Source organism: Chiloscyllium plagiosum, unplaced genomic scaffold (genome assembly GCF_037043375.1).
Source record: "Chiloscyllium plagiosum isolate Xiang-an unplaced genomic scaffold, Cpla_swu_hap1 HiC_scaffold_30, whole genome shotgun sequence".
NCBI lineage: Eukaryota > Metazoa > Chordata > Chondrichthyes > Orectolobiformes > Hemiscylliidae > Chiloscyllium > Chiloscyllium plagiosum.
The window spans coordinates 7,022,416-7,049,999 of record NW_028270168.1 but is presented as its reverse complement, the minus strand read 5'-3'; the positions used below and the strand labels follow the sequence as shown (position 1 = coordinate 7,049,999).

At 43.1% G+C, this 27,584-nt stretch overlaps 1 protein-coding gene across 3 annotated transcripts in view; it reads left to right on the top strand.

Annotated features, from left to right (window-relative positions):
* Nucleotides 1-5,934: 5,934 nt before the first annotated feature.
* Nucleotides 5,935-27,584, top strand: part of LOC122563484 (CTP synthase 1) — a 63,690-nt gene continuing 42,040 nt past the window's right edge. For 2 of the 3 annotated variants that reach the window (XM_043717261.2, XM_043717262.2), the window contains exons 1-7: nucleotides 5,982-6,099; nucleotides 11,876-12,055; nucleotides 17,893-18,063; nucleotides 19,257-19,357; nucleotides 20,246-20,362; nucleotides 22,458-22,541; nucleotides 25,384-25,464. In XM_043717261.2, coding sequence (XP_043573196.1) covers nucleotides 6,024-6,099; nucleotides 11,876-12,055; nucleotides 17,893-18,063; nucleotides 19,257-19,357; nucleotides 20,246-20,362; nucleotides 22,458-22,541; nucleotides 25,384-25,464 — 810 coding nt within the window. In that variant the 5' untranslated portion in view covers nucleotides 5,982-6,023. Of the gene's footprint in view, nucleotides 6,100-11,875; nucleotides 12,056-17,892; nucleotides 18,064-19,256; nucleotides 19,358-20,245; nucleotides 20,363-22,457; nucleotides 22,542-25,383; nucleotides 25,465-27,584 lie in introns of all 3 variants that reach the window. The other variant, XM_043717263.2, reaches the window with a different exon arrangement.

The following is a 27,584-nucleotide window of genomic DNA, read 5'->3' as shown; positions in this document are numbered from 1 at the left end:
AGTGGTTCACATGGAAGCTTCTTATGTTTCCAGTAACAGTGTAGTTGATTCTTTTACCAGCACAATTCACAGTAGTATACAAGACATACTGTGTCACACTAGTGTACCAAATGTAGTCTATCAAATTCTAGGGTTTAGAGAGGGGGTGCATCTTGAAGGAATCTTTCAGTTGAAAGGTATGACAGTTCTGAGGAAGGGTAACTGGATCTGAAGTATTAACTCTGATTTCTCTTCACAGATATTGCCACACCTACTGAGCTTTTCCAGCAACTTCTGTTTTTGTTTGCGAGCCATGGACAGTTCCTTTACCATACAGAGTCCCAAGAGCAGAAGCCCAAATTCATTTTGTTTCCAACTACATGTTTTCCAAGCCGTCCTTTCCATGTCAGGTTATGGTGTTGATATCATCAAGGATGACAGTTTTGTCCTTAAGAGGAGTATTCTCAATGAGTCATGGAGATCTGTGTCACGTCTATCTTTATCAGCTGGGGTAGCCTTCAGGGTTGAAGTATAAACACTGATGAATTGCAACAGGGAGGTGATACATTTAAAATTCACAGCTTGAAAATGTAGTGATAGTAACTTTCTTCATTGTGAGCCAACATTGAAGAGGCATTTTTCATCTCATGACCTACCTGACCCATAGTAGCACTGTGTCCTGTCAGGCTACTTTGCCCCAGAGTTATCCCTGGGCCTGCTATATTCATGAGTACTGATTAATAAAGTTGATTGATAAAGAATTAGGCAACTAATTGTAGTTATTTTTAATGGTTTGTGTACTGAAAGTATGGAAATCATTAACATTCAAATGACTAATGTATGACTAATAAATGTATTCTTAATCGTAACTGCTTCACTGTGGGTTGCTGTTCAGTCACCTCAGGACCCCACAGTTCCGGAGGGGAAGGAAGTGACCATCAAACCCAAGTGACTCCTTAAGAGGGATAAATCGCTTAAAAATATCTCAGTCTCGGAATGGTTAAAGTGCAGAATGAGGCCTTTTGGCTTCTGGTGCTTACACACCTCTCTGCACAGTGTGAACAATCTTTGGCAAATTTACTCAGACAGTGTGGGCCAATAAATCCACAACTGTTCCCCAGATGATTCACATTTTTCTTTGCAAGTCTTGGAAACATTTCCTAATGCCACATCCACAGGGAAATATTTTGCCAAACAGAAAGTTTTTAAAAAATTTTTATGCATTGCTGGATGGTCCAACATTTATTGCCTGACCCCAGTTTCCTTGAAAAGGTGGGGGTGAGCTGCCTTCTTAAATCGTTGCAGGCCATGTGCTGTAGGTAGACCGGCAATGCCCTTAGGGAGGGAATTTCAGGGATTTTGATCCAGAGACAGTCAAAGAAGGGCGATAGATTTCCAAGTCAGGATGGTGAGTGGCTTGGAGGGTAACTTGCAGGGGGTGGTGTTCTCATGTATCTGCTGTTTAGATCAGAGTGGTGCTGGAAAAGCACAGCAGGTCAGGCAGCATCTGAGGAGCAGGAAAATCAACATTTTGGGCAAAAGCCCTTCATCAGGAATAGAGGCAGGAAGCCTCCAGAGTGGAGCGATAAATGGGGTGGGAGCTGGGGAGAAGGTAGCCAAGAGTACAATAGGTGAATGGGGGTGGGGATGGAGGTGATAGGTCAGAGAGGAGGGTGGGGGAACATTTCCGCCACCTCCAAACGGAACCCACCAGCACAGATATATTTCCCTCCCCACCCCTTTCTGCTTTCCGCAAAGACCGTTCCCTCCATGACTACCTGGTCAGGTCCACACCCCCCAACAACCCACCCTCCCGTCCTGGCACCCTCCCCTGCCACCGCAGGAATTGCAAAACCTGCACCCACTCTCCCCTCTCACCTCCATCCAAGACCCCAAAGGAATCTTCCACATCCATCAAAGTTTTACCTGCACATCCACCAATATCATTTATTGTATCCGTTGCTCCCGATGCGGTCTCCTCTACATTGGGGAGACTGGACGCCTCCTCGCAGAGCGCTTTAGGGAACATCTCCGGGACACCCGCACCAATCAACCACACTGCCCTGCGGCCCAACATTCTGCCAAGGACATGCAGGTCCTGGGCCTCCTCCAACGCCGCTCCCTCACCACCCGATGCCTGGAGGAAGAACGCCTCATCTTCCGCCTCGGAACACTTCAACTCTAGGGCATCAATGTGGATTTCACCAGTTTCCTCATTTTCCCTCCCCCACCTTACCCCAGTTCCAACCTTCTAGCTCAGCACTATCCTCATGACCTGCCTATCTTCCTTTCCACCTATTCACTCTATCCTCCTCTCTGATCTATCACCTTCGCCCCCACCTCCATTCACCTATAATACTGTTATCTACCTTCTCCCCAGTCCCACCCCCCATTTATCTCTCCACCATGGAGGCTTCCTGCCTCTATTCCTGATGAAGGGCTTTTGCCTAAAACATCGATTTCCCTGATCCTCGGATGCTGCCTGACCTGCTGTGCTTTTCCAGCACCACTCTGATCTAAACTCTGGTTTCCAGCATCTGCCATCCTCATTTTTGCCTCATGTATCTGCTGCCTTTGTTGTTCATGGGCTTGGGTTTGGAAGGTGTTTTCTAATGTGTCTTCCCACATTGCAGTTCAGAAACATTTAATATAAGAGCAGGAGTAAGTGAGTTTGCCCTTCACGCCTGTTGCACCATTCAGCATGATCATGGCTAATCATCTAACTCAGTACGTTGTGCCCATTTCTCCCCATATCCTTTAATCCCTTTAGCCCTAAGAATTATAATTAATCCCTTCTTAAAACATTCAATGCTTTGGCCTCAACCCCTTTCTGTTACAGAGAATTCCGCAGGCTCACCACTTTCTGGGTGAAGACATTTCTCTTCATCTCAGTCTGAAATGGCCTAGCCAGTGTCTGAAGACGGTGACCCCTGTTTCTTTAGTGTTAAGGATTTTAAGTAAACTTTTGGTTTGGCTGCATTTAGAAGGGATTAATTGAGATTTGAGGAGAAAGGTCTTTGGTCCCTCAACGCAGACTGATTGTCTCTCTGCACAGATGCTGGAGGCACTCAGCAGGTGTGGCAGCATCTGCAGAGGGAAAGCAGAGTTCTAGAAAGGTCACTGGACTCCAGCTTTTAATTCTATTTCTCTCTCTACAGGGGCTGACAGACCTGCTGAGTTTCTCCAGCAATTTCTATTTTTGTTTTGGATTTTAAGTATCCTGCAGTTCTTTGTTTTATCTGCTTCCAGACCTGCTGAGTTTCTCCAGCAACTTGGTAAAAACTGAAAGAACTATGGATACTGTAAATCAGAAACAAAAACAGAAATTGCTGGAAAAGCTCAGCTCCCAAAAATTCAAGAGAGTGAGGGGCAGAGCTGAGTATGGTGGCCATAGATTTAAGGTGAAGGGTGGAAGGTATAGGGGAGATGTCAGGGGTAGGTTCTTTACCCAGAGAGTGGTGGGGGCATGGAATGCGCTGCCTGTGGGAGTGGTAGAGTCAGAATCATTGGTGGCCTTTAAGCGGCAATTGGATAGGTACATGGATGGGTGCTTAAGCTAGGACAAATGTTCGGCACAACATCGTGGGCCAAAGAGCCTGTTCTGTGCTGTATTGTTCTATGTTATATCACTAGGAAGAAGGTGCTAGAAAAACTGAATGGTTTAAAGGTGGATAAATCACCTGGACTACATCCTAGAGTTCTAAGGGAGATAGCTGAAGAGATGGTGGAGGCACTAGTGGTGATCTTTCAGGAATCACTAGAATTGGGGAGGGTCCCAGAGGACTGGGAAACAGCTAACGTGACACCCTTGTTTAAAAAGGGAGCAAGGTAAAAGATGTAAAATTACTGACTGATTCACCTGATATGGCCTTGCGTAAGATTCTGGAATCCATTGTGAAGGATGAGATTTCTGAATACTTAAGTGTTTGGTAAAATAGGGCAATGTCAGCACGGTTTCATGCAGGGGATGTCATGCCTGACAAATGTGCTATGATTCTTTGAGGAAGTAAGGAACAGGTTAGGCCAAGGAGAGCCAATGGATGTTATCTACCTGGACTTCAAGAAGGCTTTTGAAAAGTTGCAGCACAGGAGGCCACGGAATAAGGTAAGGCCCCATGGTGTCAGAGGCAAGGTGCTAACATGGATAGAAGCTTGGCTGTCTGGCAGGAAGCAGAGAGTGGGGATAAAAGGTCCTTCTCTGGATGGCAGCTGGTGATGAGAGGTGTTCCACAAAAGTTAGTGTTGAGACCACAACTTTTCACTTTTTACATTAACAATCTGGATGAAAGAACTAAAGGTATTCTGGCTAAGTTTGCAGATGATACAAAGGTAGGTAGAGGGATAGGTAGCATTGAGGAGGTGGGGAGGCTGGAGAAGGATTTGGACAGTTTGAGAGTAGGCAAAGAAGTGGCAGATGGATTACAACGTGGGAATGTTTGAGGTCATGCACTTTGGTAAGAAGAGTAGAGGCAAGGACTATTTTCTAAATGGGGAGAAAATTCAGAAATTGAAGTTAAAAGAGACTTAGGAGTTCTAGTCCAGGATTCTCTCAAGGAAGGTAAATGCAATGATGGCATTTATTTTGAGAGGAGTTGAATATAAAAGCAGAGATGTATCTCTGAGCCTCTATAAGGCTGTGGTGTATTGTGTGCAGTTTAGGGCCCTATACATCAGGAAGGATGTACTGGCCTTGGAGCATGTTCAGAGGACGTTCATGAAAATGGTCACAGCTAAACATATGAGGAACATTTGAGGACTCTGGGTTTATCCTGGATGGAGTTTAGAACGCTGAGAGGGGCTCTAATTGAAACATACAGAATAGTGAATGGCCTGGACAGAGTGGATGTTGGGAAGATGTTTCCATTGGTAGGAGAGAATGGGACCCTTAGAGTAAAGGGATGACCTTTTAGAACGGAGATAAGGAGAAGCTTCTGCAGCTAGAGAGTGGTGAGTCAATGGAAATTATTGCCATAGAAGGCTGTAGAGGTCAGGTCATTGATTATATTTAAGACTGAGATAGATTCTTGATTATCAAGGGGAGAAAGCAGGAGAATGGGGTTGAGAAACTTATCAGCCATGATTTAATTGCACAGCAGACTTGATGGGCTGAATGGCCTAATTTCTGCTCCACTGTCTTTTGGTCTTATGTCTAAAAGCGTGGCGCTGGAAAAGCACAGCAGGTCAGGCAGCATCCGAGGAGCAGAAGAATCGATGTTTCGGGCAAAAGGCCTTCAACAGGAATGTGGGGGGGGAGGCTGAGAGATAAATTGGAGATGCTGGAGTTGGGACGGGGAGTTAGCTGGGAATGCAAATAGCCACCTATCTGTTCCGCCCTCCACTCTGACCTATCACCATCAGCGCCCACCTGCATCTACCCATCACTTATCCAGCTACCTTCCCACCAACCACAATTCCCCTCCTATTTATCTCTCAGCCCCCTTCCCCTTGACCTCCACCCATTCCTGATGAAAGGCTTATGCCCGAAACATTGACTCCCCTGCTCCTCGGCTGCTGCCTGACCTGCTGTGCTTTTCCACGCCAACCTTTTCAACTCTGACTCTCCGCCACCCGCAGTCCTCCCTTTCTCTTTGTGGGTCTTGTAGTCTAGCAGCATCCGTGGAGAGAAAGCGGAGTGGACCTTTTGGGGGGGGGGGGAAGAGAGTCGAGCAACCCTTCGTCAGAGTTGTGAGGGAGGGTCACTCGACCCCTCAAAGCTACCTCTGCTGAGTTTCTCCAGCGCTTTCTGGTTTTGTTTGGGATTTCCAGCACCCCAAGAGTTCTTTGTTTGGTTTGCTCTCTGAGCTTGTGTGTGCGTCTTTTGATCCTTCCAAAGACTGGGGCAGTAACATTTTAGGATGGAAAATGTTTTGAGTTTTGCAGCTATGAGCAAATTTTTTTTAAAAAAAAAGAGCCACTCTGACTGAGAGTGGAGCAGACACAAAGGCAGCCACTAGGAGCCTCTTGCTGTCCTGTGTCTCTGGTTGTATTGCGGGCCTGTTCTGGAGCAGACAGGGACACGTGTGCCGGGTGAGTGTTACAAACCGATGTTGCCAGTTTCAGGGAGAATTCTCCGCAATTTCCAGAGGCTGCGACTGACTCGCTGCAGCCGGGCTCAGGGCGGTGAGTGCCCGCGGGGCTCCGGCTGACCCCCTCTCCCCCCCCCCCCCCCCTTCTTTTGGGGAAGAAGGACATCTTAAACCGGTTTTATTTCTTTTGCACCAGCGAGGCCCCGCTGCAATGGAAGAAAGCCCCGCTTCTTTTTATCGGAAGGCAGCTTCTGCCGCCTGGGACCGGGGCGGGTTTTTGTAGGAAAATCCCAGGCTCCGGCTCCAGCTCCAGCTCCGGCCCCTGGTCACTCTCCAGCTCCGGCCCCTGGTCACTCTGCTGGACTGGATCCGGCCGCTGATTTTTGGGAATTGTCTTTTCGGGATTCCCCCGCTCACTCTGCGGCATGGACCCCAGGGTGATCTTAGAGATCTCCCGGTGATTTTGGCGGGATCCCTGGTAATTTGGGGGGGAGATACACCCTGGTTTATTCAGGGTGATTATAGTGGATCCCAGGGTGGTTCCGGGGTGGCTTTAGTGGGATTTCAGGGTGTTTTTTTAGTGGATTCCAGGTGGGTTTCGTGGATTTCAGGATGGTTCTTGGGACCGCAGATGATTTCTGGGTGCTTTTAGTAGATTATAGGTGATTTTAGGGGGGTTTCAGATATATTAAGTGATTTCAGCACAGCTTTGAAGGGCTCAATCTCGTTGATTTCGGGGATACTGAGGGATATTTTCCATTCAAACATTCTAATTTGTTAGTCAGATAACTGAGTCATCAACTGGGTGATGATAGTAAGCTGTCCTCCAGCTGGATTTTGTGAAAACAAATTAAGACCCATTTAATATTTGCTCATCCTAAATTGACTGGCCATAATTCCGCACTCTTTCACATGTACTCTTTATGTTAGCCTCTACTTTTTACTTATTCATTCATTCATTCATGAGATTTGTGTATCACTGGCTAGGCCAGTGTTAGCATGTCAGTAAAGGTACTCTGGCTTAAAATAGTCCAGTGCAAAACATGCTTTTTTCTGGAGTTGATACTGCAGTACAGCAGAGTGCAAGATTTCATAAAATCCTTAGTGTGGGAGCAGACTATTCGGCCCATTAAGTCCACACTGATCCTCTGCAGACCATTCCACCCAGACCCAGTCCCTACCATATCCCTGTAACCCTGCATTTCCCGTGGCTAACCCATCTAACCTGCACATCCCTGGACACTATGGGGCAATTTAGCATGGAGAAAGTGAGGACTGCAGATGCTGGAGATCAGAGTTGAGAGTGTGGTGCTGGAAAAGCACAGCAGGTCAGGCAGCATCAGAATCGACGCTTCAGGTATAAGCTCTTCATCAGGATTTTAACAGGCAATTTAGCATGGCTAATCCACCTAAATTGCACATTAGATTAGATTACTTACAGTGTGGAAACAGGCCCTTCGGCCCAACAAGTCCACACCAACCCGCTGAAGCGCAACACCCCCTGACCCATTCCTCTACATTTACCCCTTCACCTAACGGGCAATTTAGCATCTGGATCAGTGGTGCTGGAAGAGCACAGCAATTCAGGCAGCATCCGAGGACAGGCAAAATCGACGTTTCGGGCAAAAGCCCTTCATCAGGAATAAAGGCAGAGAGCCTGAAGCGTGGAGAGATAAGCTAGAGGAGGGTGGGGGTGGGGAGAGAGTGGCATAGAGTACAATAGGTCAGTGGGGAAGGAGATGAAGGTGATAGGTCAGGGAGGAGAGGGTGGAGTGGATAGGTGGAAAAGGAGCTGGGCAGGTCGGACAAGTCCGGATAGGTCAGGGGATCGAGTTTCTGGAGGTTAGAAGCTAGGATGAGGTGGGGCAAGGGGAAATGAGGAAACTGTTGAAATCCACATTGATGCCCTGGGGTTGAAGTGTTCCGAGGCGGAAGATGAGGCGTTCTTCCTCCAGGCGTCTGGTGGTGAGGGAGCGGCGGTGGAGGAGGCCCAGCACCTCCATATCCTCGGCAGAGTGGGAGGGGGAGTTGAATTGTTGAGCCACTGGGCGATTTGGTTGATTGGTGCGGGTGTCTCGGAGATGTTCCCTAAAGCGCTCTGCTAGGAGGCGTCCAGTCTCCCCAATGTAGAGGAGACCGCATCGGGAGCAACGGATACAATAGATGATATTAGTGGATGTGCAGGTAAAACTTTGATGGATGTGGAAAGCTCCTTTGGGGCCTTGGATAGAGGTGAGGGAGGAGGTGTGGGCGCAGGTTTTACAGTTCCTGCGGTGGCAGGGGAAAGTGCCAGGATGGGAGGGTGGGTCGTAGGGGGGCGTGGACCTGACCAGGTAGTCACGGAGGGAACGGTCTTTGCGGAAGGCGGAGAGGGGTGGGGAGGGAAATATATCCCTGGTGGTGGGGTCTGTTTGGAGGTGGCGGAAATGTCGGCGGATGATTTGGTTTATGCGAAGGTTGGTAGGGTGGAAGGTGAGCACCAGGGGCGTTCTGTCCTTGTTGCGGTTGGAGGGGTTGGGTCTGAGGGCGGAGGTGCGGGATGTGGATGAGATGCGTTGGAGGGCATCTTTAACCACGTGGGAAGGGAAATTGCGGTCTCTAAAGAAGGAGGCCATCTGGTGTGTTCTATGGTGGAACCGCTCCTCCTGGGAGCAGATACGGCGGAGGCGGAGGAATTGGGAATACGGGATGGCATTTTTGCAAGAGGTAGGGTGGGAAGAGGTGTAATCCAGGTAGCTGTGGGAGTCGGTGGGTTTGTAGAAGATGTCAGTGTCAAGTCGGTCGTCACTGATGGAGATGGAGAGGTCCAGGAAGGGGAGGGAGGTGTCAGAGATGGTCCAGGTAAATTTAAGGTCAGGGTGGAATGTGTTGGTGAAGTTGATGAATTGCTCAACCTCCTCGCGGGAGCACGAGGTGGCGCCAATGCAGTCATCAATGTAGCGGAGGAAGAGGTGGGGAGTGGTGCCGGTGTAATTACGGGCAATTTAGCATGGCCAATTCACCTAACCTGCACATTTTTGGACTGTGGGAGGAAACCGGAGCACCTGGAGGAAACCCACGCAGGCACGGGAAGAATGTGCAAACTCCACACAGACAGTCGCCTGAGGCAGGAATTGAACCCAGGTCTCTGGCGCAGTGAGACAGCAGTGCTAACCACTGTGCCACTGTGCCGCCCACATCTTTGGATTGTGCGAGGGAACGGGAGCACCCGACGGAAACCCATGCAGACACTGGGAGAATGTGCAAACTCATTACCTTGTCATGGATCTGCCTCAGTAATGAACAGCAATTAGTTGGCAGATTTGGTCCCAGCTCCATATTGATATGTTTCTGGTCACAACACCCATTGATTGAAGAAAAGAAAATTGACGAATCATTGTATTCTTAAATCAATGCCATATTGAGTGAATAGGAGTGAACATCATAGATGTAAACTCCCCTCTTGTCTGTCCACCTGTTACTTCAAAATTCTGACCGTTGTTTTTCAAAATTTTCCAAAGCCTTCCCCCTCCCCCACCATTATTGTACTCCCAACCTACAATCCTCCAATATCTCTGCACTCCAGTTTTAGCCTCTTCAAAATGTTCTGTTTTAATTTGGTCAGTTTGCCTTCATTGGTCAGTGCTTGAGTATAGGAGTTGAGACATCAAGTTGTGGCTCGACAGGGGTGACCTTATAGAGGTTTATAAAATCATAAGTGGCACGGATTGGGTCAATAGCCAAGAACATTTTTTCCCAGGGCAGGAGAGTTCAGAACTAGAGGGCATAGGTTTACGATGAGAGGGGGAAGTTTTAAAAGGGGCCTGAGGGGCAACTTTTTCATGCAAATGGTGGTGCATATATGGAATGAGCTGGTAGAGGAAGTGATGGAGGCTAGTACAATTACAACATTTAAAAGGCATTTAGATGGGTATATAAATAGAAAGGGTTTAGAGGGATATTGGCCAAGTGCTGGCAACTGGGACTAGATTAATGAAGGATATCTGGTCGGCATGGACAAGTTGGACTGAAGGGTCAGTTTCAGTGCTGTGTTACTCTATTCTAATTATTGAACCATTAGTGACCATACTATCACATGTCTGGGCCCTAAGTTCTGAAATCCTTCTCTAAGCATGTCTGGATCCCACTTTCCAAAATGTCTTTCCATAAATATACCTCTTTGACCAAGCTTTTGCTCACCTATCCTTATACCTCCTTACCTGACTTGGATTTGTCTTTGTTTTACGACATTAAAGGTGCCAGTACGGATATAAATTGTTGTGTGTTTCCAGTTTAGAGTCAATATCTTGCAGGAGGGAAGTGAGAAAATTGGAAATTTTTTTGTCCACTAAATTTTCTACACTTGAAACAATTTAGGGGTGCTGGGTGTTTGGCTTTTTTTAAAGACACTTCTTGTTTAACATGGGGAGGCGTTCTTGAGTTGGCGCCTGGCTTTAGTGGTGTACAGGTCGGTGCATCAAACTACCACTGCACCACCCCCCCTTGTCCACTGGTTTGGTGGTGTGGTTGGGGTTGGAGTGGAGGGAGTGGAAGGCTGTGCATTGCAAGGGTGAGAGGTTGGAGTGGCTGAGAGGGATGGACAGGTTGAGGTGGTCAATGTCACGGCAGTAGTTAGAGATGAAGATGAATAGCTGTTTTGTTGAGGCACTCCAAAGCACGTCAGAAAAAGACTTGAGAAGCAAAGTCAGTGTTGTGCTAAAAGAAAACAAGAAAGTCAGTTGTCACACAGTAAGCTTCACAAGCAACAGTGAGTGAATAACCAGGTATTCTGCTTTTGTGGTGTTAACTAAGAATTAATTTAGGCCAGGAGACCCTCCTTGATCTTTTCTGAAGAGTACCATGGGATATTGCACCTGCATCTGAGAGAGAGATCGGGGTCTTTGTTTTAAGATTTCATCAGCACGACCAAGAATGTACCCGGGAAAGTGGAGCTTTAGCTCTGAGCTCATCAACTCACAAACGGGTTCAGAGATCCAAATGCCCTACCCCCACTTTTGCTTCTGTAACTTACAGTCTTATCAGAAAACTGTTGTTTCTTTAGTTCAGCATTTCTTCAGTGGTGCACTGAAATACCAGCTTAGATCATGTCCTGAAAATTAAAATGCTTGTAATTATGACAGAAACTGAGCAGAAGCAAATATTTTGCATGATTTCCTTTTTCCTGAACACCAGAATCATCTGAGAGTTTGTGAGAAAGCTATAATTTTGAGAGTCCAGATCTGAAATGTATAGCAGAATGAAAGGAAAATGTAGATGGAAATCTATTTTAGTGCTATTGCATTACATCAGATTTTTTGTTCCTTCTATAAATATAAGGCGAGAATGATTCAGAAACATGGAAAATAGAAACAACAGTTGAACTATTAGATCTATGAGCCTGGTCCACCATTCAATATAGTATCCAACCCAGTATCGTTTCCACTTTCACCTATATCTTTCATCCCTTTAGCCTTGAGAACAATATCTGACTCTTTCTTGAAAATGATCAGTGTTTTGGCGTTAGCTGATTCCTGTGACGGAGAATTCCACAAGCTTATCACTGTCTGGGTGAACAAAGTTTTCCTCATTTCTGTCTGAAATAGCCTACCCCATATCTTTATCATCAGGACTTTCTGCCTTTACCCTGTCCAGTCCTGTTAGAATTTGAAAGAAACCACCCCGTCATTTTTCTAAACTCCAGCAAACATAGTCCTAACCATTCCAATTTTTCATTATACATCTGCCCTGCCATCCCAGGCATCTGTCTGGTAAACGTCCATTGCACATCCTCCACAGAGCTAGAATTGAATATGGTACTGATTATTGTTGTGTGTTGAATTTTGCTAAGAGCTGACGGCTCATGTTGTTCTTTGTTTTTCTGTGCTGTCTAGAGACCAAAAGACAAATGAAGTACATTTTGGTGACTGGCGGTGTGATCTCAGGAATTGGCAAAGGCATAATTGCCAGCAGCATTGGAACCATCCTGAAGTCTTGTGGGCTCCATGTCACCTCAATCAAAATCGACCCGTACATTAATATTGATGCCGGAACATTCTCCCCATATGAACACGGTAAAGGATTTTGGACCCTGGTTGTATATCCTTCCCTAATCTGAAAGCTGAATTCTGTGCTCTATTTTTCCTGAAATAGTTAGAAGTGTTTAAGCAGTTGTTTATTCTTCAAGATGGTGATTTTTAATGGTGGTAAAATCACAATTATAGAAGCTATGCAGTCATCTAATTACAAAAGCAGGTCAGATGGTGGGAATTCTGAAGTGAGTAACTCACTTCCTGACTCCCCAAAGTTTGTCTGCTATCTACAAGGCATAGGTCAAGAGTGTGATGGAATACTCCCCACTTGTTGGAGCTGCATCCATCCAGACAACACTCAAGAAGCTTGACATCATCTCGGAGAAAGCATGCCAATTGATTGGCCCCCCAAATGCATTATTTCAACAATAATTCCTTCCATCTCTGACATGCGTTGGAAACAGTGCGTATCAGTTACAAGACATACCACACCAACCGTCACCTAATCCAGGGCAGTTAGAGATGGGCAATAAATTCTTACTGAACAAGCAAAACCCATTTCCTGTGAATGTGTAAATTACAAAGTCAAAAAAGGTAACAGCTAACTACGGTTATAATGCTTATGGAGTCATACGGCACGGCAACAGACCTCCAGTCTAAATGGTCCATGCTGACCACGTTCCCAAAGTAAACTAATCCCACCTGCATACGTTTGGCCATATCCCTCCAAACTTTTTCTCTTCATGTACTTACCTATTATATGTTGTACATTCATCACTTCCTCTAGCAGTTCACGCCACACACGAACCACTCTGTTTAAAAAAAAAAAGATTCCCCTCATGTCCTTTTTAAATCTTTCTCCTCTCACCTTAAAAGTAAGCCTTCTAGTTTTGTACTCCCACACCTAGAGAAATGACCTTTGCTCTTCACCTTATCTATGCCCCTCATGATTTTATAAATCTCTATAAGGTCACCTCTTGACATACTCCTGCGGTCCAGTGAAAACATTCCCAGCCTATTTTTATAATTCAAACCCTCCATTTCTGGCAACAGCCTCATAAATCTTTTCTGAACTCTCTCCAACTTAATAACATCCTTCCTAAAACAGATCAACCAGAATCTCATGTGATCTAACTGTACTAATTTTCAAAGACTTTACTAAAATCCAAGCGAATAATGTCTACCACTTTGCCCTCATCAATCATCTTGGTTACTTCCTCAACAAACTCCAATCAAGTTTGTGTCAAATGATTTCTCTTGCACAAAACCATGCTGACTATCCCTAATCATGCCTTGCCTTTCCAAATGCATAGAAATCCTATCTTTCAGAATCACCTCCAACAACATACCCTTCACCAACGAGAGACTCACAGGTCTATCATTCCCAGGCTTCTCCTTACAGCCTTTCTTAAACAAAGGCACAGCATTAGACACTGTCCAGTCCTATGGCACCTCACCCGCGGTTATAGATGATATAAATATTTCTGCAAGAGACCACGCAATTTCTTCCATATCCTCCCACAACGTATTGGGATATACTAGATCAGGCCATGGACGTTTATCCACTTTTATATTTTCTAAGACCTCCAGTACTTCCTCTTCTGTAATATGAACTTTTTTCAAATCATCAATATTTATTTCTTTGAGTTCTCTATCCTCCATTTCTTTCTCCACAATAAAAAATGATGCAAAATATTCATTTAATATCTCTCCCATCTCCTGAGGTTCAACATAAAGATGACCTCTTTGACTTCAAGGGGCTCTACCCTCTCTCTAGTTGCTCTCTTGCTCTTAATGTATTTATAGAATCTCTTTGGATTATGTTTAACCTTATCTGCCAAGGCTATTTCATATCCATTCTTTGCCTTCCTGATCTCCCTCTTAAGAATGAGCCTACACGCTTTATACTGTTCAAGAGATTCATTTGAACCCAGTTGTCTATATCTAGTACATGATCCTTTTTTATTCTTGTCTAGAATCTCAATATCTTTTATTCATTCATTGTTCTCTAATCCAACCAGCCTGACCTTTCACTCTAACAGGAACATAATGACTTTGAACTCTCGTTGTCACACTTTTAAAAGCCTCCCACTTATCAAACCTGTGAACAGTCTACTGCAATCAACTTCTGAAAGGTCTTGTCTCAAGCATTAAAATTTGCTTTACTCCAATTAAAAGCTTTTAATTTTATGGAAGACTTATCCTTTTCCATAACTATTTAAAAATAAATAGAGTTATGATCACTGGACCTAAAATGTTCTCCTACTATCACTTCAGTCACTTGCTCAGTCTTATTACCCAAGCGAAGGTCAACCTTTGCTCCTTCTCTTGTAGGAATGTTTACATATTGATAAAGAAAATTTTCTGGAACACTTTTAACAAATTCTTCACCATCCACACACTTAACACTAATTCTAGCCAATGTTTGGAAAATTAAAATCACCTAATATTAAAACCTTATTATTACATACATCTGAGATCTCTCTACATATTTGTTCCTCAATTTCCCTCTGACTATTGTGGGGCTTACAGTACAATTTCATCAACGTGATCATTCCTTTCTTATTTCTGAGCTCAAACTATATATTTTCACTGGATGATTTTTCAGAAATATCTTCTGTAGTTAGAGCAATAATGTTTTCCTTAATAAAAATCACTCTTCCCCCTTCTTTTGCCTCTCTTTCTATCATACCTATAGCATCTGAAACCCTGGAACATTGAGCTGCCAGTGCTATGCATCCCTCAGCCAGGTTTCCATAACAGCTATGGCGTCCCAATCCCATGTATAGCATAATGTTGCACCTATCATTCAGGGGAATGCTACGCTACATAGCATTGCAGGATTAAGGCAATTTGTAGAGTACCTCACAAGATGCAGTCTTGTTAGACTAATAAATACAAGGTTAATTAATGATGTATTATATAGGGTGGGTCAGTTAGCTCAGTTTGCTGGATGGCAGGTTTACAATATAGGGTAATGCTAACAGTGCAGGTTCAGTTCTTGTATCAGCTGAGGTTACCATGAAGATATTGACTTTGCCCCTCATCTGAGGTGTGGTGATCCTTGGGTTAAACTATCACCAGTTGGCTCTCTCTCCAGTGAGAAAGCAATCCAATAGTCCTCTGGCAGTGTGGCAACTTTCCTTTTAATATACTGGTGGGCTGATGATTGTGATGATCTAGCTTTTTGGAAAATGACATGAGAAAGATAGTTTCAAGTGATAGTGATGTAGGGAACTGGGCCAGTCCATTCTCATACAGCAAGCCCCCACAAACATCTTGGAGTTCATGATCTAATGATCCGCTGATAATGTTGTTTGAAGTGTTAATATTGGTTGAGAGACCTTAACTGATCTGGATGACAGTAGTGACTGAAGCTAATCCAGTATCATGTGATATGATTTAAGTTGCAGTATAATTCAAAGAGCATCTCACTGCCCACGAATCTAAGTGCATGTGCTGGCAGGTATAGCTAATAAAGTATTGTTTAGCCTGTCTGACAAGTCACACACACAGGCATAAGAGACAAAGTCGAAACTTGTTTCGCAACTTTCCAAAAGACATGCAATTTTTTTTCTCTCTCTTTCCCATCCAATGCCACAACTCTATTTTATCAGAACAATATATAATTCCTGAAAGTAGTGTTCTCAAAGTATGTACAGAATTTCATATATACAAGGAGCAGGATTAGGTTATTCAGCCTCTCCAGTCTGCTTTGCCATTTCATAAGATCCTGGCTGACCTGAATGTAATTTCAAATCCACGTTCCTGCCTACCTTGATAAACTTTCACCGCCTTGGTTTAACAAGGATCTCCACCTCTAATTTAAAAATATTCAAAGACTCTGCATCCACTATTTTTGAGGAAGAGAGATTAAAAGACTCATCATCCTCTATGAGAAAAATATTTACCTCATCTCTGTTTTAAATGGATTTCAAAATAAGGGTTATTTATTTTAAGCAGTGATCCCTAGTTTGTGAATTCACCCTTAGGAGGAAACATTCTCCCCATATCTATGTTCTCAAAACCTCTTCGATCTTATGTTTCAATCAATTTGCCTCTTACTACTTTGAACCCAGTGGATACAAGCCTAGACTATCCAACCTTTCCTCATAAAACAATCTTGAAACTTTATTGCTGGAACAGCACAGCAGGTCAGGCAGCATCCAGGGAACAGGAGATTCGACGTTTCGGGCACAGGCCCTGTGTCCGAAACGTCGAATCTCCTGTTCCCTGGATGCTGCCTGACCTGCTGTGCTGTTCCAGCAATAAAGTTTCAACTTTGATCTCCAGCATCTGCAGACCTCACTTTCTCCTCATAAAACAATCTGCCCATTCCAGGTATTATTCCAGTAAACCTTTTCCAAACTGATTCCAGCACTTTCATCCTTGTTTAAATAAGATATCTAAGACTGTACACCATACTGCAGATGTTGTCTCACCAGCGTCCTGTATAACGGACGCATTACCTTTTGTACTAAATTCCCGTTGGAATAAGTAATGACATTTTATTAACTTTCTTAGTTATTTGTTGTACATACACAATGGCCTTTTGTGATTCATGAACCAGGACACCCAGATCCCTCTACTTCTTAGATTTGTGCAAATCCTTGCTATTCGGGTAATACGCGTTTTTATATTCTTCCTGCCAAATTGGACACTTTTCCACATTATGCTGTATTTGCCACATCTTTGTCCACTTGCTTAACATCTGTGCATATATTTGTAGCTTCCTTATGTCTTCTTTGTAATCTGCTTTCTGACCCTGTTTGTGTTTCTTCGACAAATTTGGTAAGGATGTGTACGGTATCTTCATCAAGTGTTTTATATACATTTTAAACATTTGAGCTCCTAGCTCCGATTCCCTATGGCACACCATTTGTTATACCTTGTCAACCAGAAAAATTCACACTTGCAGTTACTGCCTGCTAGCTAGTATTCTCTCTCTGCAATGTGCTACCCCTGACATCATGAGCTTTAATTTACAATTATAACCTTTGACATGGCACCTTATCAAATGTCTTCTCGAAATCTATGTCCTGGAAATCCAATGGTTCCCTTTTATTTACAGCACACATGACATTCTCGAAGAACTCCCAAATAGATTGGTCAACATCATTTCCCTTTCACAAAACCATGCCCCGATTACCTTGAACATATCTAAAAGCTCTGCTGCACCTTCTTTTATAATAGTGTCTAACATTTTCCCTAGATATTAAGCTAAGTGGCTTGTAGTTACCTGTTTTCTGACTCCATTGCTTTTTGAGTAAAGATGTTACCTACTATCTTCCAATTTAATGGGACCTTTCCCGAATTGAAGGAAATTTTAATTTGGAAAATTAAAGCCAATGCATTAACTATCTCATTTGCCTCTTTTCAATCACAAGGATAAAGTCCATCAGGATCTGGGGACTTGTAGATGAGTGGCTTGCTCTTCAGAGGGTTGGTATGGACTTGTTGGGCAGGAGGGCCTGTTTCCACGCTTTAGGGAATCTAATCTTTAAAAAAAAATTACAAACTAGGTATCACTGCTTAAAAATAAATAACGCTTATTTTTAAACTCATTTGAAACAGAGAAGAGGCAAATATTTTTCTTACAGATGGTCATGAGTCTTTTGATCTCTCTTCCTCAAAATGCAGCGGATGCAGAGCCTTTGAATATTTTTAAGACAGAAGTGAAAATCCTTGTTAAATCCTTGTTAAGCCAAGGCAGTGAAAGGTTATCAAACTCTCACTTCCAACTATTTATTCATTACTCCTTCTCTCGTGATTTTTACCTGATTTGGTCCTCCTTTTCCATTTGCTGATTTATCACTGCTGCTGATGAATTGAAAATTCCTGAGTGAACAGTTTGAAAGGATGCTCCCTTTGTTGTGCAGGTGAGGTGTTCGTGTTGGATGATGGTGGAGAGGTAGACTTGGATCTGGGAAACTACGAGCGGTTTCTGGACATCCGTTTAACGAGAGACAACAACATTACGACAGGGAAGATCTACCAATCAGTGATTAATAAAGAACGAAAAGGAGATTATCTGGGCAAAACTGTACAAGGTGAGTAACTTTCAAATATTGTCAAGGATACAAAGTGGTTTTTCCTTATGGTTGTTTTATCCATTTCATTCATTTCTGTTCACTTTCTCTCCGCCCCTTTTTTTAAACAATGACCCCTAATTCTAGATTCTTTCACAAATGGAAACACCCTTACAACATGCGTGTAAGCAATTCTCTTCCTAAACCATACAGCTGATCAGAAGTCCCATATCCTCCAGTCAGTGTTCTGATGCTTTTGCTTCCAATTCTGGAAGTCATTGCTGCACCCAGACAATGATAAAAAATTGCATTTATATAGCACCTTGATTATAGATAGATCATTTTTTATTAAACAGAGGTATTAAGGGATATGGGCCAAAGGCAGATGCATAGAGTTAGGCCATAGATCAGCCATGATTTTGTTGAATACTGGAACAGGCTTGAGGGGCTGAATGGCCTAATCAAGTACATTGGAACACCACCATCTACAAGTTCTCCTCCAAATTACACACCGTCCAGACTTGGAAATACTTGGAAACAATTTTTTCATTATTGTTTGGTCAAATTCTGGAAATTCCTCCATAACAGCACATAGATGTCTCTCCACCTCGAGGACTGCGGTTCAAGAAGGCAGCTCACCACCTCCTCAAGGGTATTTATGGATAGGCAATAGATGCTGTTATAGCTGGTGACACCCACATGTCATGAACAAATATTAAAAGTAAACTTGCCATTTCTTTTCCTTTACGTGTTTATTCAGTTTCCTTTCAAAAGCTACTCCTACGCCTGTGTATTCCCCTAACCTGCAGGAATAAACCCTCTGAGTTTAAAACAATAGATTCTTCCCCATTTTGCTTGCTTTTCTTTCCCCATTCACCTTAATGTTCTGGTTTAGAACCTGCAACGTTCATCAGATCATTCAGGGGTTCCCAGAGTCAATAACAATACAGCTGCCAGAGCATTTTTATAATAGAGCAATTTCAAGTAGCTGTGACCTTGGGGAGACCTTTCTGTGTGGAATCAGTGTACCAGCATTCAGGAATGTTGCTGGCTGCAGTTTTCTGGATGCATGAATTTTTGCTTTTTCAAGTTTTATCCTGCTGCTGGCTACATTAGATTTTTGCTTGCAGCATTCAGCAAGGGAAGGAGAAACTAATTAGGTGCATTGAGAATAAATTATGTTGCTAATGTTGATGTTTGTTGTTTTCTTGTAGTTGTCCCACACATCACGGACGCCATTCAGGAGTGGGTGGTCCGGCAAGCACTCATTCCAGTCGATAATGATGGCGTCGAGCCTGAAGTGTGTGTTATTGAGGTAATTAAAAAGTGCGATGTTTGCATTCTGTTGCATTTACCATACGTGTGCTGTTGCGAAGTGTTTCATGGTTGGTCAGCTGCTTCTTTGCAAGTATTCTGCAAGCAGTTAGCATCCAGAAGGCCCCACAAACAAGGAATGACTGACTTGTTATATTTCTGGGGCTGATGGTCTTGAGCAGAATGCAGGCCAAAGACTCCGGGAGAATCATCTGGAGCTTGAATTCCTGAAAAGGGATATGTGGCTCCTCTGAAAGACAGGGAGAAAGTGAGGACTGCAGATGCTGGAGCTTAGAGTCAAGAGTGTGCTGCTGGAAAAGCACAGCAGCTCAGGCATCATCCGAGGAGCAGGAGAATCGATGCTTTGGGCATAAGCCCTTCATCCGGAAGAGCAACAGCCAGCCTTGAGGTACCTTGTCCAAATAGCAATCCTTTGCAATCCAGACGATGCTATGCACTGGTGCCTTCCAGATTTTGCCTACAGTGGTCCCCCCGAAACCCATAAATGTTTGGTTTTCAAAAGCAGTGGAAGGGATAATACCAAGAACCTGTGGTCCCCTTTCTGAGGATATGTGTGATCGGGGGGGGTGTGCTAGTGTTGTGTTTGCACTCACCTGTAGATTGACTGGTGCCAAGGATTGCTCTGAGAGGAAGGTACATCTGAGTTGTTTTCCAAACCCTCTGTCTTTCTGACCTGCTCTTCACAGGGTAGGAGGATTCGGAGACACCTGAGAATAGGGCATCAGAGAAACAAAGGGAGGCCATACTGATGGAATGGTTGCAAAACAGAAGAGATAACAGCAGTAGTGGGTCTGCCTTATCAATGCAAGTTATTTTAAGTGTGTGTCCCTTAATGTGACTCTGCTAACAATATCCTCTCTGTATTTAGCTGGGTGGTACAGTGGGAGATATTGAGAGCATGCCTTTCATTGAAGCATTCCGTCAGTTCCAGTTCAAAGCCAAAAGAGAGAACTTCTGCAACATTCATGTCAGTTTAGTTCCTCAGGTGAGTCCTCTGCTTTAACATTGACACTGCATCAAACACATTCTCAAAGTACAGCACAGCGTTTCTGAACGTCTTTTTATTCATTCATGGGATGTGGGGTCAGTTGCCCATCTCTAGTTGCCCTGAGGGTGGTCATGAGTCAGCCACTTCGCTGTGGGTCTGGAGTCACATGTAGATGCACCACTCTCTGGCTGAAGAAGTTTCTCCTTATCTCCGTTCTAAAGGGTCTTCCCTTTACTCTAAGGATGTACCCTCGGGTCCTAGTTGCTCCTACCAATGGAAACATCTTCCCAACATCCACTCTGTCCAGGCCTTCCCCACAGTTGCCTTCCCCTTTTGTACAGCTCCCATGTGGCTTGTAGAGGACACTGTGGCATTTAGCTGATTCAAGGCACTAACTTGTCATGGTAGAGCTCATTGGAAGTCTCTGGGTAACAGCAAATCTAAAACTATTCAGTGCAAGAAATTCACTCTGTTACACTTGACAGGGGAAACAGATGGTGCTTTGCTTCTTTTGCACAATTTTTGGGAGAGAGGTGAGTCTTAGGCTCAAGTTCTGGATTTTGCATTTAACTGTGCCTATGTGGGTTCTCGAAGTTCCTGTGTCACTTGTTAATAATGACCAGTGAACACTGAATCTTACCATTATTTCTGAAGCAAATTCACCTCCTGAGCTTAAACATCTGATATGCTGGGAAAAAGAGTTGGTTTTTCCAGTGTAATTATAATTGTTCTTTTCCTTCCTGCAAACTGTCCCTGACTGGCTGAGACTGGGCCATCTCCTTCCAGGTTCCTGGCAATGCCTTTCTGATACAGGTATGGCCATTAGGTACACGCACCTTGGGTGTTACAAAGCCTGCCTTTTTCCTCAGCTTCTCCAGTAAGAAAAAATGGTGAAACTGACTTGAAACATTGCCTGAGAGTGTGGTGGAGGCAGGGATTAGATTGTCATCTGCAAAGGAAATTATTGACAGTACAACAGGGAGGAGACAGGGGAATAACACAAGTTGAATTGCTCCTTTGTAAATCAATGTGGAAAGCTGGCTGAATGGCCTCCTGCTATAAACTTGCTATGATTCTATGATAATACAAACTGTACTTTTATTCATTTAACTTTCCCCTTGCGTTTGTTCCTGAATTGTTACCTTTAGTGCCCCTCCTTAACCTTCTGATAGAAGCCACGTATTTTTTATGTGACTGCAAACTGTCTCATCGTGATACTCCAGCTGTAGATGACTGGAACACTCAGTCCAGGAATGTGACATACTCCTAAAGATGGCAGATCAGACCAGGCTGAAATTCCACATCTAGCAATGGGGTATCAGACCCAAATCCGCAGTAGCCATCTATCGTATACAGCAGTGAATTGGGAAGGTCACAGTTCAACTGTTTCTCTCCACAAGCTTTTCTAGAGGGGGTCGGTTTTGATTTTTGGAATTGTATACCCAGGAGGATTATGAAATATTTTTAACACTGGGATAGTCAGATTTTTGGTCTTGGATAATTTTGGGATGCTGGGAGCAGCTGGGTATGTGGAGCCCAAGATCGTCCACGATTGTACTAAATGTGTCCTTCTTCCTTAAATTCTTAAGAAAAAGTTAGAGGCCAGGCTGATATATTGGCATTCCATAAACAAACAAGCACCTGAGGGAGGTAAACCTGTAGAACTGTAGGACTAGAATGAGGGAATGGGACTGACTGGATTGTTTTGCAGAGCGGTGTCACGTAACAGCAATGATTCTGAAATCCATCAGTATATCTTGTTTGATCTAATCCAGCAGACACTCGCAATTTGAGTCCGAGATGGGTTTGTTCTAATGTGCTGTGTGTATTATGAAGTGATGTGGCTCTTTTCTGTGTTTCAAAGCACAAAGGGCAGTATTATTCAGTTATCTGATTGGATGACGTGTCAAAGCAGTTTCAAAGTTTGCTGAGTCCACTTTGGTTATTTTCAGCAATTAATGTGAAAATGAACCCGTTCTGTGTTACAACATCCAGTATGTTTGTATTCTTACTCAGTTAACATGCATGTTGTTGACTTTACTCTGGCTGACAAACTGCACATGCACAAACCAATTGACCTTTTCTTTTGTAGCCAAGTACAACAGGGGAGCAAAAAACAAAACCAACCCAAAACAGCGTTCGGGAGCTTCGTGGTCTAGGACTGTCACCAGATTTGGTAAGTGGAAAATAATGGCCTGCTTTAAGGAGTGTACCGAATGGAAATGAAAAGTAGGATCCAGGGTTATGGAGAGAAAGTGGGCAGACAGGGTTGAGAAACTTATCAGGTGTGATTGAATGGTGGAGCAGACTTGATGGGCTGAATGGCCTAATTTCTGTTCCTGTACCTTATGGTCTTATAATCATTGCAGATAGTTAGGTGCAAAGTTTTGTAGGCTTTAGTTTTGGAAACATCAGTTCAATTGTCAGCAAATTACCTCAACTCCATCGCTTTCATGACCTTTACTAATCAAAAGTGATATATCCATTTTCAAAGGTTTTGAAGTTCAGAATTATCTTTAACCCTGTTGTTTCAGAGAGAGATGAGCTGTTAGTTAGTGGACAATAAAGATTGGACCTTTGTCCTGTGTGGCTGTTTGAAGCAGAGGAAAAGAGCAGTAAAGACAGGCTACTCACTATTCGCTGGAGTTTGAATTGAAATAATTGGTAAGACAAAATGTAAACATTGTCGCAAGGAAACAAGCAGTTGAAGCTTTTTGTCTAAGTACAAAACTTAAAGAAACACTTGAACAAAGGGACACCATTTGTACAGCATAAGACGAGGGTATTGATTGTTTGAACCTTTGTTGGCATGGTGATACAGCATGAATCTCCATCCTCAAACTGAAAGTAAATTCTGATTGGTCAGGGAGTTGCCATGGGGTGCAGCAGAGACTGGCTGTGCCCACAGCCCAATTTAAAGAAACAGCATAATGTATTTATAAATTTCTTTTACCCACATAAAACAGGGTCCTATGCTTTAATACATGTAGTTTTTAGCAAAAACATCACACTGTGAACCTGACTGACCTTAAGTTGCTTTTTGGTGTCGGTGTCAGCACAGTCTGAATTATTTGATAAATTATTTCCAATAACAGAATTACCTCTAATATGGGATAGACTGTTCTGAGCCCTGTAAGCAGGGATTAGTTGAGTGTGACTAGTATGGTACCCATTTCAAATGATTGACAGGACAGCTTGTTGTCTATAGCCTGCCAGTCAATGGAATGTAAGGCCTACAGTCCTGGCATCACTCCAGTACTCAAACTCATACATCACATTATTCATTTGTACGATAGTCAAGACGTCGTTTTGGCAGTACAATAGCATCTAGTTGGTGGGGAAAACCACTCAAGGGTTTTCTGCACAGGTTTAAAAAAAACTGGAGTGTGAGGAAAACTAAAATAAAGAGCATGGGAAAGTCAAAACAAATGAGAAAAGGGCGATAACGAGGCAAAAGTGGAAAGAACTGAGAGAGCAAACTGAAGAGAGGCATACAACATTAACAGAGTGGAACACAGGAGAGGGCACGCAGAAGGAGGAGGTTTGCCTGAAAGTGCAGACGTGAAAGGAAGAATACAAAAGCGGAAGGATTCCTGATGAAGGGCTTATGCCTGAAACGTCGACTCTCCTCCTCGGATGCTGCCTGACCAGCTTTGCTTTTCCAGCACCACATTCTTCGACTCTGAAGAGTACAAGCCACTAGATAAATGAAGGAGTCTAATCAAAGAGAGAAATATGCGTAGAAGTGAAGAAATGAAGGTAGTTCCACACAAAATTTGACATGTCAATATTCATCACTCAATTTCTTTGGTCTTTGATGTTTTAATTGTTACCTTCTTTAAACATTACCTTTTTTAAAAAAAAGCCGCAACCTTAGTGTTTATTTTGTAACAATGGGGTTCAGTCAGGGGGTGGTAAGTGTTTAGACCTTGCTGTTGATGAGATGCATTGAGAAATAATTTCTAAAACACAATTATTTAGATGATATTACTATGAAAGTAACATTTATGTACGAAGTTAGATTGTTATTTCTTCCAAAGTACAGCAGTATCCTGTGTCTAATCTGTTCCTTTTTGCTGCTTTTATATGTTTGTTTTCTTTTGTTCATTAAAGGTGAAGCATGTCTTTGCTGCAAGATATCAAATATCGAACAGTACAGCACAGGAACAGGCCCTTTGGCCCATCATGTCTGTGCTAACCATGATGCAATTCTAAACTATTCCCATGGTCCACATCTTTAAATCAGTTGTATTAATTAATACATCAAACAATTTGTCTTCCAGCAGAGCACAGCACTACTCCATAAGTAGAGTTTTCTACTAATAGAAGTTTAAATGAGCATTTTTATTATATTTCATTGATGACCAGCATTAACAGCAAAATGTGAGACTTGAAAGGGTTCAGAAAAGATTTACAAGAACATTGCCAGAGTAGGAGGGTTTGAACTATAGGGACAAGCTGAACAGGCTGGGGCTGTTTTCCCTGGAATGTTGGAGACAGAGGGGTGACCTTACAGAGGTTTATAAAATCATGAGGGGTATATGATTTATATTTATAGTTTAAATAGACAAGGTCTTTTCCATGGGGTGGGGGAATCTAGAACTAGAGTGCATAGGTTTAGGGTGAGAGGGGAAAGATTTAAAAGGGACCTAAAGGGGCAACTTTTACATGCAGAGGGTGGTACATGTGTGGAATGAGCTGCCAGAGGAAGTGGTGGAGGCTGGTACAATTGCAACATTTAAAAGGCACCTGGATGTGTATATGAATAGGAAGGGTTGAGAGGGATGTGGGCTAAATGCTGGCAAATGCAACTAAATCAGGTCAATATGGACGATTTTCGTGCTGTACATCTCTATAACTGTAAGTGTATAAAACATCTTCTGTTGATTTGCCATCTGTCTACACATATGCTGCAATGGAAGCAGCAATATTTACCTTTTGTAAAGTACATTTATCAAGCTGTATATGTCTGACCTTGTAATAAACTCTTTCTAAAGTTGCTCTCACTTCCTTTGTAGATTGTCTGCCGCTGTACAACGCCCATGGAGAAATCTGTCAAAGAAAAGATCTCTATGTTCTGCCATGTAGAACCCGAACAGGTAAAATTTAAAAGCAGGCATTATTTAAGGAGTAAAAATATTAAAGCAAAAAGCTGTGGGTTTTGTAAAGCTGTAACTAGGTCAAAAAATGTTGGGAATCCTCTGACGGTGTCTGGGGAGAGGGAATCAGAGTTAAAGTTTCATTCTGATCAGTGACTGTTTTTTCTACAGCTAAATTCATTGCTCTAATTTTTTTTGCGTTTCTGTTTATAGTGATGTTTCCTAACCCGCTGAGGATTTTAAGGTTTTGGTCAGACTACAATTGTGGTATTGTGTTTGGTTCTGGGCACTTTACTTAAGGACGGGTATTAAAACCCTGAAGAAATTTCAAAGATGTTTTATTGGAATTTTGGAAACAAGAAAGCTGTAGAGAAATTGGCTACATTCTCCTTGGAGCAGAGAAGGTTTAAAGTTGATCTGATTGAGTTGTTCAAAATTATGAACAGTTTGACAGGATAAGGAGGATGCTGGAAAATGTGTTGCTGGAAAACCGCAGCAGGTCAGGCAGCATCCAAGGAACAGGAGAATCGATGTTTCGGGCATAAGCCCTTCTTCAGGAATCCTGAAGCCATTCCTGAAGAAGGGTTTATGCCCGAAACGTCGATTCTCCTGCTCCTTGGATGCTGCCAGACCTGCTGCGCTTTTCCAGCAACACATTTTTCAGCTCTGATCTCCAGCATCTGCAGTCCTCACTTTCTCCTAGGATAAAGAGGATGTTGTGTTTTCATTAGTTTATATGGAAGTGACTAGGGCTCACAAGATTATCAGCTAGAGAGTGAGAAGTGAGATAAGGAGAAACTTAAGAGAGTTGGATTTTTTTTCTGTTTGTTTATTGGATGTGGGCATTGCTGGCAAGACCAGCTTTTATTGCTCATCTCTAATTGCCCAGAGGGGAGATAAGAGTTGTTGTGGATCTGGAGTCACATGTAGGCCAGGCCAGGTACGAACAGCAGTTTCCTTCCCTGAAGGACATTAATGAACCCGTTGGGTTTTTCTGAGAGTTACCGGTGGATTCGTGGTCATCATTAGACTCTTAATTCTGGATATTTATTGAATTCAAAACTTAACCATCTGCTATGCTGGGATTCAGGCTTGGATCCCCAGAGCATTGGTCTCTGAATTAATAGTCTAGTGCTTCCCCTTTGAATTTGGAATGAGCTTTGTGCTGTGGCAATGTCCCAACGTTGGGCTAGAACATCTGGGTTTAAATCCCACCTGGACTGAAGGGTTGTTGTAACTCAAGGTTAGTTAAAAATATTTCTAAAAAGCAAAGAACTGCAGAAGCTAAAAATCTGCAACAAAAACAAATTGCTGGAGAGGTTCAGCAGGTCAGGGAGCACCTTTGCTTTCTCTCTCCACACGCTGCCAGACCGGCAAAAGTTCTCTTAAAAGAAATTTGCGTATGGGAACAAGGAATCAATGAGGTTGGAGTGTTGTAGAGTATAAGTTGAAATAAACTTTGACTAGGAAAGTATGGTGTCGACTTTGCCTAACGAAACTCAGTGTTTAAAAGTTCTGGCAGCCTTCAGAATTAATATAATGTTTGCTCTGAGTGAATTTGGATAATTTACTATTGGACAGATAAACATCATGAAGTCATTCTTTGATACCACAAACTTAAATAGAAACAAGGGGCAGTTTGGTTTGAGTTTCCTGAAAGTCAGAGACGTTAACAGCACCATGTTTACATATGCCTTGAAGTATTTTGGGAGGTTTTGTTACATTAAAGATGATAGATATTAGACAGTAAATCCTCTGTATCAGTGAATTCCCCACATGCGAATTTGCCTATCCATATCAATAAAATTCAGCATCTGTGGGCAAACTTGCACATCCATGATTTTTACTCTATTTTTTACCTGCATTTTTATCACGCTCTGCACTTACCAATTTCATTGTTTGTGGCAGTTCTCAGAAACGGAACCCTCGCACAAACACAGGAATAACTGTAGATTCAGCATTTTTACTGTCTGATGATTTTCTAGAAAGCTTTGCCCAGGGAGAATGGATGTTATCAGGATGCCTGAATTTTTAAGAATTTTACTTTGGTTTCGTTTATTTTTAAATCTTGATTCCGATTTGCTTTGTGTAGAAATAGTGACTTTCCCACTGTAGGGATG